This window comes from Pimephales promelas, chromosome 2 (genome assembly GCF_988280905.1).
Source record: "Pimephales promelas chromosome 2, fPimPro1.hap1.1, whole genome shotgun sequence".
Classification (NCBI taxonomy): domain Eukaryota; kingdom Metazoa; phylum Chordata; class Actinopteri; order Cypriniformes; family Leuciscidae; genus Pimephales; species Pimephales promelas.
In genome coordinates, this window is record NC_142770.1 from 46,495,559 (window position 1) to 46,515,029 (window position 19,471).

General features: G+C 35.7%; 1 protein-coding gene across 1 annotated transcript; it reads right to left on the reverse strand.

Annotated features, from left to right (window-relative positions):
* Positions 1–2,957: 2,957 nt before the first annotated feature.
* On the reverse strand, positions 2,958–19,009 carry LOC148997641 (G2/M phase-specific E3 ubiquitin-protein ligase-like). Its single transcript, XM_089120273.1, has 4 exons — positions 18,948–19,009; positions 5,007–5,320; positions 4,661–4,839; positions 2,958–3,134 (listed from the first exon to the last, which is right to left on the reverse strand). The coding sequence occupies exons 1-4, from the start codon at positions 19,007–19,009 to the stop codon at positions 2,958–2,960; spliced, it is 732 nt and encodes a 243-aa protein (XP_088976399.1).
* Between the last annotated feature and the right edge of the window lie 462 nt (positions 19,010–19,471).

The window sequence follows — 19,471 nt, forward strand, 5'->3', positions numbered from 1 at the left end:
TAAAATGTCAATATTAGCACCTAAAATGTACATATCAACACTTAAAATGTACATATTAGCACCTCAAATGTACATATTAGTACTTACAATGTACATATTAGCACCTAAAATGTACATATTAGCACCTGAAATGTACATAGGCCTATTAGCACCCAAAATGTACATATCAACACTTAAATTGTACATATTATCACCTAAAATGTATATTAGCACCTGAAATGTACATATTAGTACCTAAAATGTACACATCAACACTTAAAATGTATGTAGTATCACCTAAAATATACATATTAGCACCTGAAATGTACATATCAACACTTAAAATGTAAATATTAGCATCTAAATATTAGCACCTGAAATGTACATATTAGCATTTAAAATATTCATATTAGCACCTAAAATGTACATAATAGCACCTAAAATTGATTATTGCTCATCTCTCAGTCATCATTGTATTGTATTGCATTGCATTATGTTTTATAACTACAGAGCTTTGATCATAAAACTAAGCTTTTAAATATTATCTTTCTAAGACATTATTGATATTGATATTTACATGCATTTTATGTAAGTATCTGCTTAACTGTTATTAAGATCTTATTGATTTGCATTATAAGCATTAGAATTGCATCACTTTCGGTCCATAGAAATATCCGTATCTGATATTGCATATTTTGCTCAGTTTGAGTCTAAATCTTCTCACTAAATCAGACTATATGAGCCATAAAAGTCTGTCTGATCAAATATGATCCACAAGCAAACTTTATCATCATTATTTTATTTTTTTAAGGTTTTGTCTAAAGGCTCAAGTACAAAAAAGAAGAAATTTCTGCCTATTATTATTTAATATGACAAGCTTTACAGAGTTAACAAAGAAGTAAAACCTCCCTATAAAGAATGAAACACAGCGACTGTCTCTACTGATTTACAGTGCCCTCCACAATTATTGGCACCCCTGTTTAAGATGTGGTCGAGGACTTTTAAAAATTCTCCCTTTTTTTTAAACAACATAGAACCTAAATGCAAAAAAAGAGAAAAATCCAACCTTTTATTTAAGTACATTACTTTGGTGGTAAAAAAAATGTAAAAATTTAGAAAAATAAAAACTTCAAATCATGTGTCCCACAATTATTGGCACCCCTAACAATTCCGCTAAAAAATGTAATTGATTTTAAAAAAATATATATTTTCTGTAGTTGCTAATGTTGGTCAGGATATCTAGGAACTTTTAATTAGTAATTCATGACTTCCTATTTCCCTGGGGTATAAATATGACATGACACAGAGGCCTAATTCTCTTACCCATTTGTCAACATGGCAAAGACAAGAGAACACACCATTCAAGTAAGGCAGATGTGTGATGACCTTTATAAGTCAGGCAATGGCTACAAGAAAATAGCCACTCACCTTATATTGCCCATATCTAAAGTTAGAGGAATCATTAAGAAGTTTAAAACAACAGGAACAGTGACAAACAAGGCTAAAGAGGTCCCAAGTTTATCTTGCCACAACGCACAGTGAGGAGGATGCTAAGAAAAGTAAAAAAAAGTCCTAAGCTCACTGTCACAGAATTGCATCAAATAGTGGCATCTTGGGGTCACAAAATCTCCAAAACAACCATCAGACGCTCTCTACATGCCAACAAGATGTTTGGGAGGCATGCTAGGAAAAAGCCTTTTCTCACTAACACTGACAAACGTAAACGTCTGGAGTTTGCCAAGCGGCACTGGGACTTCATCTGGGATCGTGCGCTTTGGTCGGATGAGACTAAGATTGAGCTTTTTGGCAACAAACACTCTAAGTGGATCTGGTGTAAAACAAAAGATGTGTATGCCGAAAAGTACCTCATGCCCACCGTGAAGTATGGTGGAGAATCTGTGATGCTGTGAGCCTGTTTCTCTTCCAAAGGCCCTGGGAACCTTGTTAGGGTGCATGGCATTATGAACGCTTTGAACTACCAGGACATTTTAAATAAAAACCTGATGGCCTCTGCCAGAAAGCTGAAGATGGGTCGTCATTGGGTCTTTCAGCAGGATAATGATCCAAAACGTGTGGCAAAATCTACACAAAAATGGTTCAGTCACAAACTCAAGGTCCTCCCATGGCCATCTCAGTCCCCAGACCTCAATCCAATCGAAAACCTGTGGGGTGAGCTAAAGAGGAGAGTGCACAAGAGAGGGCCCAGGATTCTGGATGATCTAGAAAGATTTTGCAAAGAAGAATGGTCAAAGATCCCTCTCTCTGTGTTCTTCAATCTTGTGAAATGTTATAGGAGGAGATTAAGTGCTGTCTTGTTGGCAAAAGGGGGTTGTACAAAGTATTAACATCAGGGGTGCCAATAATTGTGGGACACATGATTTGAAGTTTTTATTTTTTTAAATTTTTAATTTTTTTTTACCACCAAAGTAATGTACTTAAATAAAAGGTTGGATTTTTCTCTTTTTTTGCATTTGGATTCTATGTTGTTAAAAAAAAAGGGAGAATTTTTAAAAGTCCTCGACCACATCTTAAACAGGGGTGCCAATAATTGTGGAGGGCACTGTATATATATATATATATATATATATATATATGAAGAGTTCAGTAATTTCACTTAAATGACAATTAATAGGTAATCTTCATTGCCATTTAAGTCAAATTACTGAACTAAAATATACAAGCTTGATAAAAATTATCATTCTCGAAGAAAATTTCAAATGGCACTTAGAGGCTTTTGCATCTGAACTCTTCACACACACACACACACACACACACACACACACACACATATATATATATATATATATATATATATATATATGTACTGTATGTGTGTAATATCAACAGTAGGGTTATATCAATATTTGGCATGCAAAACAAATTTACAGACAACCCCTAAAGTGAGTTAGTTTTTTTTTATCTTTCATTTTAACGTCAATATATGTATTTATCCTGAATGAGTGATCAAGCAGTTAATCTTACTGTTTTAGGGGCATCTCTATCCGTCCCTCCACATAATAGGTTAGAGCTGCCTGGACCAGGTCATCTCTTTCCTGTAGGTTCGAAACCCTACACAATGAACCAAGCATGTGGAGGCTGTTTGATGCCTCTACCATGGCTGTGCGGGCCTCTTCGACGGTCTCTGCCCTTTGGATCTAAAAGTTGAAGTTGGTAAGATAAGAGGTTTTATTAGGATTATAGTCCTTTTGTTTCTGTCAATTTGAACAGTATATGGCAATAAAAAATAATACTCTTTATTTTATTTTTTAAAAATTCAGTTTTCTGTTTTAAGTTTTCTGGATTCCATTTTAATTGAATAATACATAAAAACAATTTATTTCTTTTTAAAAATCGACTTATTTCTAGAAATTGTGTTAAAAATTGTGAAATTGTATTATTTTTTAAACAAATTTAATATTAAACACTTTGTTTAAACTTTATATTTATGCAGTGTTAGAGGGATTTAAGTTTTTTTTTAAACATCTTTTTAATGTAAAATTCACTTTACATAATAAAAGATCCACATTTCTCATTTTCATTCATTAAGATAACATGGAAAATGTGCCATGGTTTAATGGAAGATTGCTGCCATCAACTGGAGAAACAAACACTAAAATTAAAACTAGATAAAAAAGTTTGTTGGCAAACATTAAGTTGGCTTGAAGTAGTTTTAAGAGCTTTTAAAGGTTTTAAAGGTTTTTAGTTTGAAATAGTTTTAGTTGGATAGATGGATAGAAAGAAAGAAAGAAAGAAAGAAAGAATGAAGGAAAGAAAGAAAGAGCTTAGTTAGAAAGTAAAAGAAAGATTAGTTAGAAAGAAATTAAGAATAGTTGTGCTTGTGTTTGATTCTGGGGCATCTGCCATACCTCCATTTGAATTTGGAGAGAAAAAACAAACACATATAGTCTATTCATTCTATTTTAAGCACTTTATACAAATTAGCACATACGTAATTTGATTATGCACCGTTTGTCCATGTTAACAAACAATTAAAAAAACTTTTAATACATTTTTTGTTTGTCTTTATGTAAGTAATAAAATCAGTAATTTTCATGTTGATATCTAAAGGTTAAAATTTGTACCCAATTCATGTGAGAAAAAGAATGAATCTGCGAATGAATAGGATATATTTGGGTCTTTTTCGAAACTTTCCCCTAATGGGATTCTTCAGGGCTTTTTTTCCTTACTCTGTACATATTGAGGATACAAAATCAGTTGAGTTTGCTTTTCTTGCAATTTGTTCAAGGTCGACCCCCATTTTGGCTTAAAATTACTAGACTAGCAGGATTTCAGTAAGTTGCCTTTCTCAAACCAACTTAATAATAAGACATTTCAACTATAGCCAAAATGGCTTAATGGCTTCCAAACAATACTCAATAGCACATTTGCCATTTTCTCATGGGTATACATCTTTTCAAGTTTTTTATTTTGATTTATATTTAGACATTATAATTCTATAAATATAATTACAATAACAATAAAAATGACTATTTTTTTATCATTGTGCGAGTTTGAATATTGTCAAGCTGTTATACTTGTGTTTTTTCCAATATGTGGCCAAAACTAGCAACCCCTCATCAATACCCACTCATCAGACCATAACACAAAATTTATGACATTTGATGACATTACAGATTCTACATTCTGCCTCAACAAGACCAAAGACAGATTTGAAACTTACCTTGTCCAGTTGATCTTGCAGCTCTGGGTCATCAACCTCTGTAATGTCCACTGGGGGAGCAGGGAGCCCTGACAGTTGTGCAAATAGCCGTCTGGACAGCACACGGGGTCCCACCCCACCATGGACAAGGCAGACGGAGAACATCATGCCCAACACCTTGTAAGTTCCCCTGGACAAGCCTAAAACAATTGGCATGAATTTTTTCTCTGTCTTGCAATAAGTGGTTTTAAGGTTTGTGGAAACTAACTAAAGCTTTGAAATCTCTCTATATATATGGACTTTCAGTATGCTGGCAATTGCCTGTCCAAAAAATTATACTTATTTATTACACAACAGATGAACCTACCAAGAGAATCAAGAGCAAGGCTTTTGCATTTTTGGGGCCCCACAAAGTACTGTGAATCCACAACCGCTTTCATGAGAAGCCTTATGAACTCCCTGATAGGTCCACCATTATCGACTGAGCCCTCCCCAGATCCACATGCATCAACAAAAACGACATCCAACCGTTTTAATGGATTAAAGGCCCGCCTCCTGAAGGTCCTCATGGCACTCTCCAGAACACTGGACCTCACTACATTAACACAATTGGACATGGGGCTGGGCTCAGCAAGTTCAGCTGCTGATTGTAGATTAAGCAACAATCCCTTCAAGTCATGGCTGGAAAACAAAGTAATCACAGCAATGTTATCCAAGCTGGCATAAATATGCGATTATATGGCTAACTAATTAACCATATTTAATGTTATCAATTACGGCTTGTTGTTGGAAGAAAAAGGCAATGCAACTGTTATTATATAATATAATTATTATTATTATATAATTATTATGTTAGTTAAGTAGATTATATATTTTTAACCCTTGTGCATCAATTATATAGAGGACAAAAATGTCTGTGTCAAAAAACTGTCATACAAATGTGAAGCTTGGAGCACAGACTTAAGTTGGTATGATTTTAAAGAAGACCCATGGCAGATTATTGCTGAAGTAAACTAAAGCTTAATTAAAATAATAAGTGAAGAGTTCAGATGCAAAAGCCTCTAAGTGCCATTTGAAATTTTCTTCTAAAATTATAATTTTTATCAAGCCTGTATATTTAAGTTCAGTGATTTCACTTAAGTGGCAATAAAGATTACCTATTAATTGTCATTTAAGTGAAATTACTGAACTTAAATACACAAGCTTGATAAAAATGGTCATTCTAGAACAAAATTTCAAATGGCACTTAGAGGCTTTTGCATCTGAACTCTTCAAGTAGTAAATCCAAAAAAAAAAGTTATATAGGTATAAGTTTATGAAAATTATTTATAAAAAAATATGATTTATAAAATATATATTTTGTAAATCAGGTTGAACTCTAAAACTGCAAGAAAATCAAAGCCATGCATCTGAATAGTTTGTGTTCCAAATTTGAGTTGGACAGGCCGATCTAAAAAAAAGCTTTCGGTAAGAGTTTGTTTGGGTGCAGTAACAGATTTCCCCCATTGGGTGCCAGCAAAACTCCACTGGTGCACACAGTGATTGGATTTTAGATTTGCAAATGAGTTTTTCTCTCTCAAATATTACAAGCACACAAACACATATACACACACAAAAAAATGTATTACACACATACAAACCACACTCTGACATCCACCCACACAATTATCGTTAATAAGCAGAAAACAGGAATAAAGCAACATTTGTTTTATAGGCCAAACCTGAACAACTGGCACCATCTGGTAAAAAAAAAAAAAAAATAGTAAAAATAAACATTTTGGAGCCTTGGCAACAAAATAAAAGCCTCTTAACAAAGATTGCATCATTTTATAGTTAAATGGCCCTGGGATTAAAAGCTGCGGTTTCAATGGGGACATTTTTGTCCAAAAGGCGCTGATAGGGAGTATTTTGTGTACCTAATGCAAAATTGTTATTATTTTTTTAAGAAAATGGCGGTGAAATAGTAAAATTTCATAAAAATACACACCTGTGCCAAATTAGCATTAACACAGGTAAAGTGATTAAAAAACTGAAAAGGACAAAAATGTCCATAAGGATGCACAAGGGTTAATCCAGCTTGTAGTTCTCATTAGTTATGTAGACCTACTTGTGTGTGAAACCCACTCGGTCAAAAATGAGCTGGGACTTTCAGATCTATAGCGCTTTTTTGGGGGTTTAATTCTGTTTGGTGAACCACCGGGTAAAGGCAGTGCTCTGTACTTGTTTTGGTACTTGTGTAAAGTAAAATAAAAGTGTTTAGTTTTTTACTTTTATTTTTTTAGCATTTAGTTTTTCTCCCTGGTCCTCGTGTCAGGGCCTCCCCAATACCTGGAGGATGTGAGCCTGTGCACTGTGTGCAGGGTTAAGGACTGATGATAGTAGCAGGACTGGCCCCTTCACCTACCGTCACTCTCTCTTCAAATAAATGCTGGACAGGACAAAGCAGAACACCACTCATTCCTCTGGCACCATAAAAGGGCCTTGTTGTCACTTTCAGATATGTATGGTTTATGTTAAGCCACATCTTTTTGGATTTTGTGGCACTACTTTTGTGGAATTGGATGATGTCAGTTTATGACTTTAATTACAAATGTACATCATAATGTACAACGGTACAGTGAAGCATCAAGCATGGCTCTGCATTGCAAACTCTTTCACTTGCACACACAACCAACACCACACTTTATGTAAAAAAATATTGGAGAGCATTATTTATTATCTTTAACTTCAGTAAAGCAGATGTAAAACACTACAAGGGGAATGTGTTGCTCTCAGGAGGAGGCTGTATTTGCACAATGACATCCTGACTCTGGCTAAATCTACATCTGTCCACTGCAGAGGCTAATAACCACAACCTGGAGGAGGAACTATAAATGTATAAAAGTATAATATAAACCTTTTAACATTTACAGTAGGTTTCAGTCTTCACTCACCCACTATGCTTGTAAAACATGTTAGGCCATATATGCTAGTGAAAGAGTTGCAATGCAGAGCCCTGCTCATAGCATACATAGCTGTAGGCCCTATTCACCAATGCTCTTACAAATGTTTAATTCTCCCTGACAGCCAGAGCTATTATTTTATTAGTTTTAATTTTTATTTCAGTTAACTAAAGTGTTTTTCACACCCAGTGCTACTTTAGTTGTACTAAAAAAAAGTTATATTAGTTCAGTTTGAGTCTACAATCATCTCGCTAACTGTAGTTACTTTTATTTTTGAAAGTGTTTCCGGTTACATTTGCTTCCAAAAAAGGAATGGACCACGTGACTTCCGTTTTTGGTTTATAAACGAAAAACGAATTGACAGAGAAGTTCAAGACTCAATTCATTCTTTCTTCAAAAGGAAATAACGATAAAATTATTTCCAAAAACAAAAAAACGTGCAGTTTTTAATTGGTTTTTCGTTTTTTGATTCTGACACCAAAAACGGTTATTTGGTTTTTCTATTTGAAACAAAAAACAGAAAAACGGTATTTTCGTTTTATAATTACAAACGAATTACGGATTATCCAGAAATCCCCTGACCACACACCTCTACGAATTGACTTACGACTTAAATGACATTTGCCACCTTTCTTCTCCCCTCTCCTCTCGCGCTGGAGACAGACATTATTCTGCCGCGAATGTGACGCGAATTGTCACACAAGCAAATCTGAAATTTTGTATTAATTGATTAGTTGCTGGGTCTCAAGTTCAGGCTATTGCCGTCTGATTCTGTTAGTTCACCTCACCTCCTGATCAGAGACGTTCATTCTTTTGCAACTTCATATTTATCAGGTTTGTTCTCCTCCTCTCGTGACTCGTCAGTGTCTGACTCTGATCTGTGCTGTCTGCTGGACCGTGCCGTGTGTGATATACAAAATGATTAGTTCATCTCTCGAGTCTGGAGTTCGGGATCGGCCAGGTCTGAGTCTTTCGTTCTTCCTGTCAGTCCCATCGAGACTATGCTGAGTCCTGAAACTGCAGCCTCGGTTGTGTTATCTCTACGGTTGAGGAGCCGACCAATCAAAAGTTCTCAGCATGCTCCTCTCATGAATATGATTAAATACTTGCTAACTACATTACTAATTCATATATACACACTACTACTATCATTACATGAGACATGTACTTACTTATATAGTAATGTGTTAGTTTCTCTGCTTTTCTTTTAACATTTGATGCATATTGTTTGTCATAACTAACCAGTGCACAGAAAGCCTGTAGCTTGAATAGGATCAAATCAATGTTCATTCCTCTAATGGTAGATCTGGTTATTACATAGTGATGATGGTGCTGTCCTGTATATGACTGTACAGTGATCATATCACTATTCTGATCTGTTAACCAGTATTATCGTTACTCATTAATTCTTCTGTCTGGTTTAGTGAAGTGATGAGAGCTTAAATCACGTGTTATGCGTGAGATATCGAATCTCTGATCCATTAACCAGAATTACAGAAGACATATTTTAAAAGGTGTAAACGAATCTACTCCGCCAGGATACTGTTATAAACATGAGCCTCGTCTGATCGGTCATGGCGGCGGTGTTGCAACAATCTATAAAGCTATTTTTAATATTACTCAGAAAACAGGTCACAGGTTTAATTCATTTAAAGTATTTGTGCTAAATGTTACGCTCTTAGATGTAAGAAGGAAATCTATATTATCTCTAGCCTTGGCTACTGTATATAGACCTCCAGGGCCATATGCTGAATTCCTAAAAGAGTTCGCAGACTTTCTCTCGGATCTATTGGTGAACGTCGATAAAGCAATAATTGCTGGAGATTTTAACATACACGTAGATAATACAAATGATGCTTTAGGGGCTGCGTTTACAGACTTATTAAACTCCTTTGGGGTTAAACAAAACGTCAGTGGTCCCACTCATCGTCTAAATCATACACTAGATTTAATTATATCATATGGAACCGATCCAACTGATATAGATATTATACCGCAAAGCGATGATGTCACTGATCATTACATGGTGACTTGTATAATACGTACTGCTGAAATATGTCATGTTGCGCCACGTTATAGACCAGGCAGAACAATCCTTCCAACCACTATAGATAGATTCTCAAATAGCTTACCTGATCTATCTAAGGCCATCCTTAAAAATATTTTGGTTTGCAGTAACAGCAATTTTTTTTTTAAAAAAGGGTCGGTAGGTAGGTCTATATTTTTTTTTTTCCAAGATTCAGTGTAAAAAAAAAGGTACAATTTTGGAGATGGTGATCGTGAATTTAAAAAAAAAAAAATGCATATTGTGACGTCACTGACTGGGTCTTCAAACTGTGCATCCACCGCTAGGTGTTAATGCAAAATACGACCAGTTACATTTTAGGCTAGTCACAAAATGTATAATATATCTATTTGTTATGCATATATACATGAGGTAAGCAAAAACAAGTACAAACACATGGTCAAACAAAGAATACAATTAAACAAAGATACAAATTAGCCTATATAAACAGTGCTTTTAATTTCAGGAAGGTCTAAAATTAGCTACTTTTCAGTTAAGTCTGTCGCTAGTCTCTGAAAAGAAATTTAATTTAGCTAGTAATCAAATGTAAAATGACACTGCATAGTTTATCATAGTTAGATTAATGCTTATTTAAGTTTAAGTTATTCATTCAAGAGCTGTGAGTGATTTTATCTGCCTTTTGTTGTTTGATTCGCATTGGCTCAATCGTCACGTTTATTAGACTACTGCCCCTTTAAGACCGAATGCAGAACTCTGCTGTAATAGATGACTGATGCACCATCATTTTCTCCCAACTATTTACGTCCAATTAAGACATAAACAGTTTTTAAATGAATCTCAGAGCAGGTCATTTTATATTTTATGTATATTTGATGGTTTAGATGCGCACATGAAGCCCAAAATGAGGCGATAGCCTACTTTTCTTGTCTCGTTTTAGTGCATTTCGGAGCGCGCGTCTTGAACAACGTTTCTTGCGCAGACTTTTGTGCTTTTAATAGCTCTTTTAATGATTGAACGCGTCCGCAGTTTAGCAACAGTACAGACTGCATTTTACAACAATCACCAATCGTGCTGATTCACACGGTACGTTTGGGTTTTAAGAAGAAATGACAGCGCAACGCTGTAAAGGGAAGGAAGTTGCGCTAGACTAATGGTTTCATCTCAAATATCTTCTTTTTATAATCTTTGAAAGCGGAAATCTAAAATACAATTAGAATAATATCCCAGATCTAAAATGTAACCACGTTTTGTCCTCATTGTCACTCATTAAGCAGTGCTGTCGTGCTGTGCGCGCTGTGGCTCCGGGTGAGAGATCGCTCTCTCTTCTGGACTGCGAATAGCAAAATTGCATCACAGACAAATTGTTTAATATTTTTATTATATATAGACATGGTTGATATTCAGCCCCGTTGCCCTTTTAATACCGGGTACCAAGCGGGAACACTGAAACGAGCGAACGTACAAGTGACACGCGTAACGTTAAACCAATGGTGTAAACATAATCTGATGAATATGACGCCACGGGTTTTTATTTAAGAAAGAACGTAGCCTACGTTTGTAGGCTATGTAGACACAAGCAACTTTCACAATACTAACTAAAATATAATTAATATTATTTTATTGAATTTGAATTAGTCGTTTGAAGAGTAAAAAAAAAATCGGTCGGTCTGAACGCAAGTTACAACCGGCAAGTCGGTCGGACTAAAAGGAAAAAAAAATAAAAAATTGGGTCGGCCCTAAATTGACAGGGTCGGTCGGGTTACGGCAAACAAGAATATTTTTAAGGGTGGCCTAAGCTGCAAAGTGAACCCAAACAAACAGATGAATTAGAGGAAATGACTAGCAGTTTGAGCACCATTTTCACTAGTACATTAGATATTTTTGCACCAATTAGATTAAAAAAGGTTAGATAGAAAATTAAAGCACCATGGTACAACAGTGCTACGCATGCTATCAAGAGAGAAGGGCCGTCGCCAGAACAAACCAAATGGGGTTTAATTTTCATAGGGGGGCACACTTTTTTAATGTTCTGAGACAGACCAAAACAACAACCCATATTAGGCTTTAACTAAAATAGACCACAATAGTCTTGTTTTGTTCCTTTTATTTAAATAAAATACTTCACCGTATGATCTCAACGTCTCTGTTTATTTTCTCTTAAGATTTCCACATATAGCTTGCTAGCCTAGTAGCCTATCCACAAGTTTCCGAGGGGCGCTCCTGTAAAAAATAAAGTGAGTGAAACTTCCGGTGACGCGGCGGAAGTAGCATTCCAATGGTATTTTGTGTGTTAGTTAGCGAAGAGGCTAGCTGTTTTTCGGAGAATTATTACTATTTAAAGACGCAAATCTTTATGAGAGATGTCGTTACGGAGCTCATGGACAACATGTGCTGTTCGCGGTTGTATGTATAACCGGACTAAACTAGTTCAGTGGCTTAAACGTGATTGTTTTGAACATAAGCTGAAAACGAAATCACAGTGATCCTGTCAGAGCCCGTCTCTGTTCCTGTCAACGTCTGTAGTTTCCATCACCTCCCAAAAGACAACGAATCTTCCTGTGTACATTAGTTTAAATTCTTAATATTCTATAAACTCTATCCGCATGTGATTGGCTGTTCTCTACTGATGTTACACCTAAACTCAGGATCAAAGCCTGTGTTGACAGAATACCAAATGTGCCAGTTAATGTATTCAAGTAGCACATTCATTTATAATTTTGAATAAACTCCAAAGCACAATGACTAAGTGTGTATTTTTTATTTTAATTGTTTGTCAGCTCGCACAACTGTCTGTCACCATGCCTTGATGAGTATTGATTATTAATAATGTTATTATAATACTCCCAATCAACTACTGCGGAGGGTAAAGGTACTGTTATTTCACCCTTTTGAATTTTAGCCCGTTAGCTAGTTTGGATCGCTATAACTTGATTGACTGTCAACTGTTGAATGAACGAGTGTGAAGTATGTCAAATCGCGCTTTGTTTACTTCCAACCGGAAGTCGCGCCCACTTTTGACGCAAGGCCTCATGGGGCGTAGGAAACTTGTGGATATTTTTTCTGCATAGTTCGTCACTTACACAACACAGTGCCATCTAGTGGCTTTCTTGAGTAAAAGGCGCAAGTAATATCATTAGTCCAAAGTCCAAAGTATAACCAATTTGATTTATGACTCTACACTTCATAAACATGGGTCACAAAAGCACCTGGTTTCCACCAACAATACAGCAATAATAAAAGCAATGCATTACATACTGCAATACAAATTTAGCAATGTAGCAGACAAATTCTCTATTCTTACCTTTCTTATACTGTCTGTTCCTACCATATCATTAGCTCCAGAGTTGTCTCCACGCACGTTGTTGTTGGTCAAAGTCGTCTTTGTCAACGACGAAACTTTAAACCACTTTTTACGAGCATAAGCTTTGCTGTAGGCCTACAAAACCACCAGAATTTGATTCTCGGATCGCATGCACTGCGCAGCTGCGCAAAGGAATTACGTATAAACAATACTGTATGCTTAACTAAATAAATTGCATGGTTTATATAATTGATTTATCCTTAAACACAAACTGCATATTGTAATTTGAAGAAATAAAAATACTAACACAAAAATAACAAATTGAAAGGTCTGCTGCTGGAGACTTGCCATTGGCTGTTGAATGTGAATAATTAATTTGGCAGGTCTTTGCAAGGTTTGGGTGCTGTTTTGGGATGTTTTAACAGTCATTTATGAAAACAATTATATTTCAAGTTACGTTCTGTGTAATAATGTGTTGAATAATGAATTTCTAAATAATTTCTGAAGATAATGTATTATACATTCCTACCGTTGTAGAGCTTACCGTTCCTGTGAGATAAGTTCTGCATAAACAACTAATCTCTATTTGATAATTGCTAACATAAACATTAAAATGTAGTATCAAACTGATATATGGGTGGGCACAGTGAGTCATTTGGGAGAGCATTGCCCCCCCCTTGAGGACGGGCCTGGGCTCTGATCCGGCAGGCGAGACTCAGTCTGAGAGGATACTGTGGGTTTGTGTTGTTCCTCTTCAGTAAAACCTACAGTAAAATTTGAGCCACTTAACGAAAGGACATAGTCAGTGTATTCCTCTAGGGAAAAATGAATTTTCCCCCCATGCAGTTTATAGCACAACGATTCATCTAATCCATGATGGAAAATGTCCTTTAACGCTACTTCATTAAAAGTCCACTTGGTTGGAGATTTCCAGAAATTCAAACACATTGTTCTCAATAGTTCTGTTACCTTGACGTAGGCAAAGTAGGGCAACTGCTGGGTTCATAGTTGCGGGTCAAGTATTCTGTAAAGGATCCACTAGAGGCAAGTGTAGATGAGAACCCAAGTGCAGTTTATTCAAAATAACAGGTAACAAGATCAAAACATAAACCAAAGCATGACATGGCATGAATCCATGGACATAAACTTACACAACCAGTGATTACAGGAAACAATACTTGACAGAGACACATGGAAAACATGAGGGTTTAAATACACAGACTAATGACAAGACAAGGGACACCTTTGAACAATGAACAGACAATTAACCAATGACAAGACACTTGGCAGGATCACATGACAAACAGGTAATCACACAATCAGACATGAAACATGACATGAACAAACCAAAACATGACAGAGACCAGACTAAATTGTGACATTATAGACTCCTGGGGTATTATGGACACATAAAATAATGAAAATATGTAATGGTTAAAAATTCACTAATTATTTGTTAAAACTCATTTACAATAATACATTTGTTTTTATAAAGGTATATCATGAATTGAGAATTAAAAAAATGGCCATTTATAATATGGCCATTTTGTAAAAAGTTATAAGAAATAAATCTTTACTAGGTAATTAGACAAAAAGGGTCCTCCACATTCAAGTATCATAGAATGCAGAAATAATGTAAAGTAAAAGCTATGTATGTTGGCAAAACTGTCAAACTGTTATGTGACTGTCAAACATAGTAAACTACTTTTGCAGATATTGCAGTTCAACCTTTTTTTGTCATTGTTTATTCACATTACAAGTCATGAACCTTAATGTCCTTTAAAGCAGTGGTTCCCAACCTTATTTTGTCTGAGACCCCCTTTTCCCCAAGAAAACATTTTAGGGCCCCCCTTCACATTTGATCTCATTATCGCTCTTGTAAGCTTGCAGTAAGGATGACGATTTTTTCTGTTTTCAAACAAACGGTATGTTTATTACTGTAACCATATATATTTATGGAACAATTAAAGACATACTATTGTAACTACAATAACAAAAACATCAGTAGGCTATTTTCAATTATTTATTTACTCCTATAGCCTATAAATTGGCCCTATTTGAAATGAAATAACAAAAATATCAGTATTCACATTAGTGTTTAAGAAAAAAAAATGAATATAGGCTATTACAAAATGAATGCTGTCTGTGACCACAATACTTGTATGTTTACTGCATGTTATTTGTGAAGCTTTGTCAATCAGTGTGAGGATTGCTGCTGGCAGTGAGTAATAATTTGGTCAATACGTGGAGAGATCTTTGACAAAGCAAGACGCATATCATCCTCAAGGGTCAGTCTGGCCCTGTGTTTGGTTTTAAGGGCTGTCATGGTTGAAAACCCAGCTTCACAAAGGTAGGTGGTGCTGAAGGGAATCAACACCTTCATTGCAGCTGTGTGACAGACTGGGTCTTCTTCTGCAATTTTACAACTTTTACTTTCCACTACATCAGACAGTAAACATAATGTATTACACCCAAAATACTTAATAAAAGTACATTCAGGGTATATACAGTAATCCTTAAGTTAAATGTACTACTTTTTAATACCTTTTTTACTACCTTCAGAATTTTTTTTAAAACCATCATGACACTGAATTGCAAGTGTTAACCAATGAACTTTCTATTACACAGATTTTGACATTTATAACATACAAAAATGAATAGATTAGAGCACACATTCCATTTTTATGTTTAGTGGATTGCATTTGCGACCGAAGTGCATTAGCTCCCATCCAGCTGACATTGATGTTTTTTTACACACCAAACAATAGAGGGAATGCATTGACATCACTTTCCCGCCGGTACAACCCCCCTCAACCTGACTGAGGGGCAAAAGATCTGCTGCGTGACTGGATTTAATAGGGGAAGCTATTAAACGAAAATGCGACTACAACTAACAATTTGATCAATTTAAACTAAATGTTGGACTCAATATAGTTGGACTCCAAACAACTTACTAAAGATCCAGTGATCCATGGATATTGACATGCAGCCAGCAATCGTGTTGCCTGACATTTATGTTTGCCTGATTTCAATAAAAGGGAAATAAAAGCAATATATAGATCTACATAGGCTAAAGCAAATTTGCCTGTGAACGCTTTATATAAATACAATATAGGTAGGTCTAAATCCGTGTGATCACTTATATCAGGGTTATATAGCCTCTATATATCGTCCAGCCACTAAAATGACGTCAGCATCAAACTTAGACAGAAATGAAAGATCTTTGATTGTGCCCAGATAAGCTAAAGCCCACATTTATACGGACTAACGCAAACACAAAATAGGACACCTGATAGTCTGAAAAAAATAATAATACCTAATTTTTAAAAAATAATACCTCTCAGACTACATTTAACACTTTTAATAACCTTAAATTTGACAATTTTGATTTATCACTTTTTAATACTTTTTAAAACCTCGCGGACACCATGTGGAAGAATGTGGGTAACCAAACACTTGATGTACCCCAGTGATTTCCATAGTAAATTTTTCCCTATGGAAGTCAATGGGGACCAGCAACTGTCTGGTTACCCACATTCTTCAAAATATCTTCTTTTTTGTTCAGCACAAGAAATAAATTAATACAGGTTTGGAACAACATTACAGTGAATAAATAATGACAGAATTTTTATTTTGGGGTCAACTATCCCTTTAAGAACAAGCGGCTGCATTTATTATTAGGGCTACTGTCACTTTAAGACCTATACGCGTCACGTCCAATATACAGGGAGCATTTGACAAGCAGATTGCTCTCAATTTTCTCGGTTTGCTTTGAGTTTAGACATAACCAAATGTTCTTATGTAAACCTTGTGTGTATTTGAGAGTATTAGCGAAATAATACTCGAAAGATAACTTAGTCCAGCAACCAGGCGCTGTTAGACAAGCTTTTAGTGCATGTGCACGTCGGGTGTTCACGCTCAGAACAGCGCATCAGCAGTGAATGACATGTTTAACCGGCAAGGCTTTAAAGCACGTGCAAATTAACTTTTGTGAACTCGCTGAACTGATGTAGCCGTTCCTCTGCGTTAATATTGCGAGTATTTGTCGCGTTGTACACTAATGCTGTTGAGACGGAGGTGTCAGGACTGCAACTGACTGAATGCACAATATAGCTGCTACATATTTCTACAAAAGCAGTCTGCAGCTTGCTTGGAGCAATGGATCATAGCGCAAATTTGAAATATATCGATATATCGCCCAGCCCTGATGACCTAACTGTCAACTGACAACGATACCAGCGCGAGAGCGACTGAGATACGAGACTGAGCAGGTGAACAAGCTGAACCAACTAGACATTCTCTGGCTGAACGCAAATACGTCCTTGTTGATACTTTGTAAGGAACTTTCTGTATACACACATCAGCCAGTTATGGATTATGACCTCATATTCTCTCCTTTTCACTCCGGCTGCCGACACCCGTCCCCCTCTTTTTTTATTTATTTATTTATTTTTTTTACAGATCTGCATGATTCACGTAGTTCACATTTTCAGGTCAGAAAATTCGGGATTCCGGATTAATCCGGAGTTGTGCCCGAACCCAGAGTACTCCCCCTGTATCTCTGTTTAGGAAGATAATCAGGCAAGTGTGAGGAGATGGGGTGGTGGGAGGGATGCTGAAAACTGTGGAGAACTATGGGTGAGTCGACTGCGAATATTTGTACACTCTTAAAATGGATGTGTTAAAAACAACACAACCTGTGTTATATCTTAACACACCTGTGTGTCTAGTTAAGGACAACACATTTTGTGTTACTTTTAACTCAACCAGTGTGTTATTGTTCTTAACACAGGGAGTGTGATTTCACTAAGTTTGCACTTTGAATTAGATTAAAATGTAGCAGTTTTATTTACACTGGTGCACTCTTATAAAATGATTTTGTAAATAACACAACCTGTAAAAAGAGATGTTAAAAATGAGACATGCTGTGTAGATTTTAACACATAAAGTGTGTGTGCTTAGGGACAACACATTTTGTGTAGATTTTAACACGTGTTGTGTAGATTTTAACACATGTAGTGTGTGTGCTCAGGGACAACACATTTTGTGTAGATTTTAACACATGTTGTGTAGATTTTAACACGTTTTGTAGATTTTAACACATTTAGTGTGTTTGCTCAGGGACAACACATGTTGTGTCAAATTTAACACACAACCTGTGTCGTTTCTTTACACATCTCTGTGTTTAAGGATTACACATTTTGTGTTACGTTTAACACAACTAATGTGTTAGACAGCAGCAGTGTGTTGTTGAAACCTTTTACACACTAATGTGTTATAGTAACACAACTTGTGTCAGATATGCGTCACATGTGACTGTAGTCGGAGAGTATTTGCCAGAGTTACTTCCCGTGTGCTTACAGAAGTGTTTGGATGAACACTGACACGTATTGGTAACTTGTGTTTATGTAGTCCAGTGATGTTTAATAGAGTTTGTTTGAACATTTGGATGTTTTAAACATCATTAATCTACATAGACAAGCTCTTATTGAGAATTAACAGAGGTTTGATGTTTCATTTCAGTTTTATTTCAAGTCACCAGAATCGTGATGAATGGCTCCTTTATTTGGGCTCTTGACCCTTTACTCTTGTTTTAGTGTTTCTCTGCCTGCTGTAACTGTATTTTAATAAAATACATCTGTTATGGTGAGAGAAAATATGATCAGATGGTTCTTGATGATGTCATAATCAGCAAGTTATGATCAAGTTTTTGAGTATTTGGATGGTGTGCTTTAATTTAATGATTTATTGTTAGTTCTGAAAGTTTTGTGAAACTACATCCAGCAATCAAAAAGTGCAGAATGACAAAAAAAGTTTAAAGCTACAGCTGAAACCAGTCAAACACAGATATCAATAATCAGCATATGGATCTCAATAATGGTGACAAACGAAAAATGTCATGCCGCAATGCATGCTGGGACTTATGGATGAGCTTTATACTAGAGACATGAAGTAGGGCTGGGCGATATATCGCACGATATTGTTATGCGCATCTAATCAGTAAAGCCGGTTCCTTGATTAGTAGTAAATCACCTTCACCTGCTTTCAGATGGAGCGGCATTCACTACAAAGAGCTGTAGATCACTGACAAGCTGAGCCATATCGCGTTAATATCAAGGACACATCGATATCGATATTTAATGCGATATGGCTAAGCTGGTCAGTGAACTACGGCTCTTCGTCACGACGAAATCTCCCGTGTTAAACTAACACACCTGGAGTGTATATGAGTCCACACTCAAGAGTGTTAAAGTTAATGAGATAATTAAGTCATTAAATGAGTGATGATTGAGCATTATTGAAGACACCTAAAGCAGAATCACAAGGAAAAAATCTAAAATTTTAAGCCACCGTTATGGAGATGAGTGTTTACTTTAGTTGGGCTCTTGACCCTTATATTATTAACTTTATATTTTAATTTGCTGTTGAATCTGAGTTATATCTATCAGATGAACAAAGATAAACAATAATAAAATGATTGTTGTCATATAATGACATTTGTCATTTGAAATTTATCTCATTATATATATAATTTATAATAAAATTTATTTATAAATTTATTT

Coding starts and splice junctions, on each gene's coding strand:
- LOC148997641 (XM_089120273.1), bottom strand. CDS start 19,009: ATGGCTCAGCTTGTCAGTGATCTACAGCTCTTTGTAGTGAATGCCGCT. Junction 4,840..5,006: donor CCTTGCTCTTGATTCTCTTG/GTAGGTTCATCT, acceptor CAATTGTTTTAG/GCTTGTCCAGGGGAACTTAC. Junction 3,135..4,660: donor TGCAAGATCAACTGGACAAG/GTAAGTTTCAAA, acceptor TTCAACTTTTAG/ATCCAAAGGGCAGAGACCGT.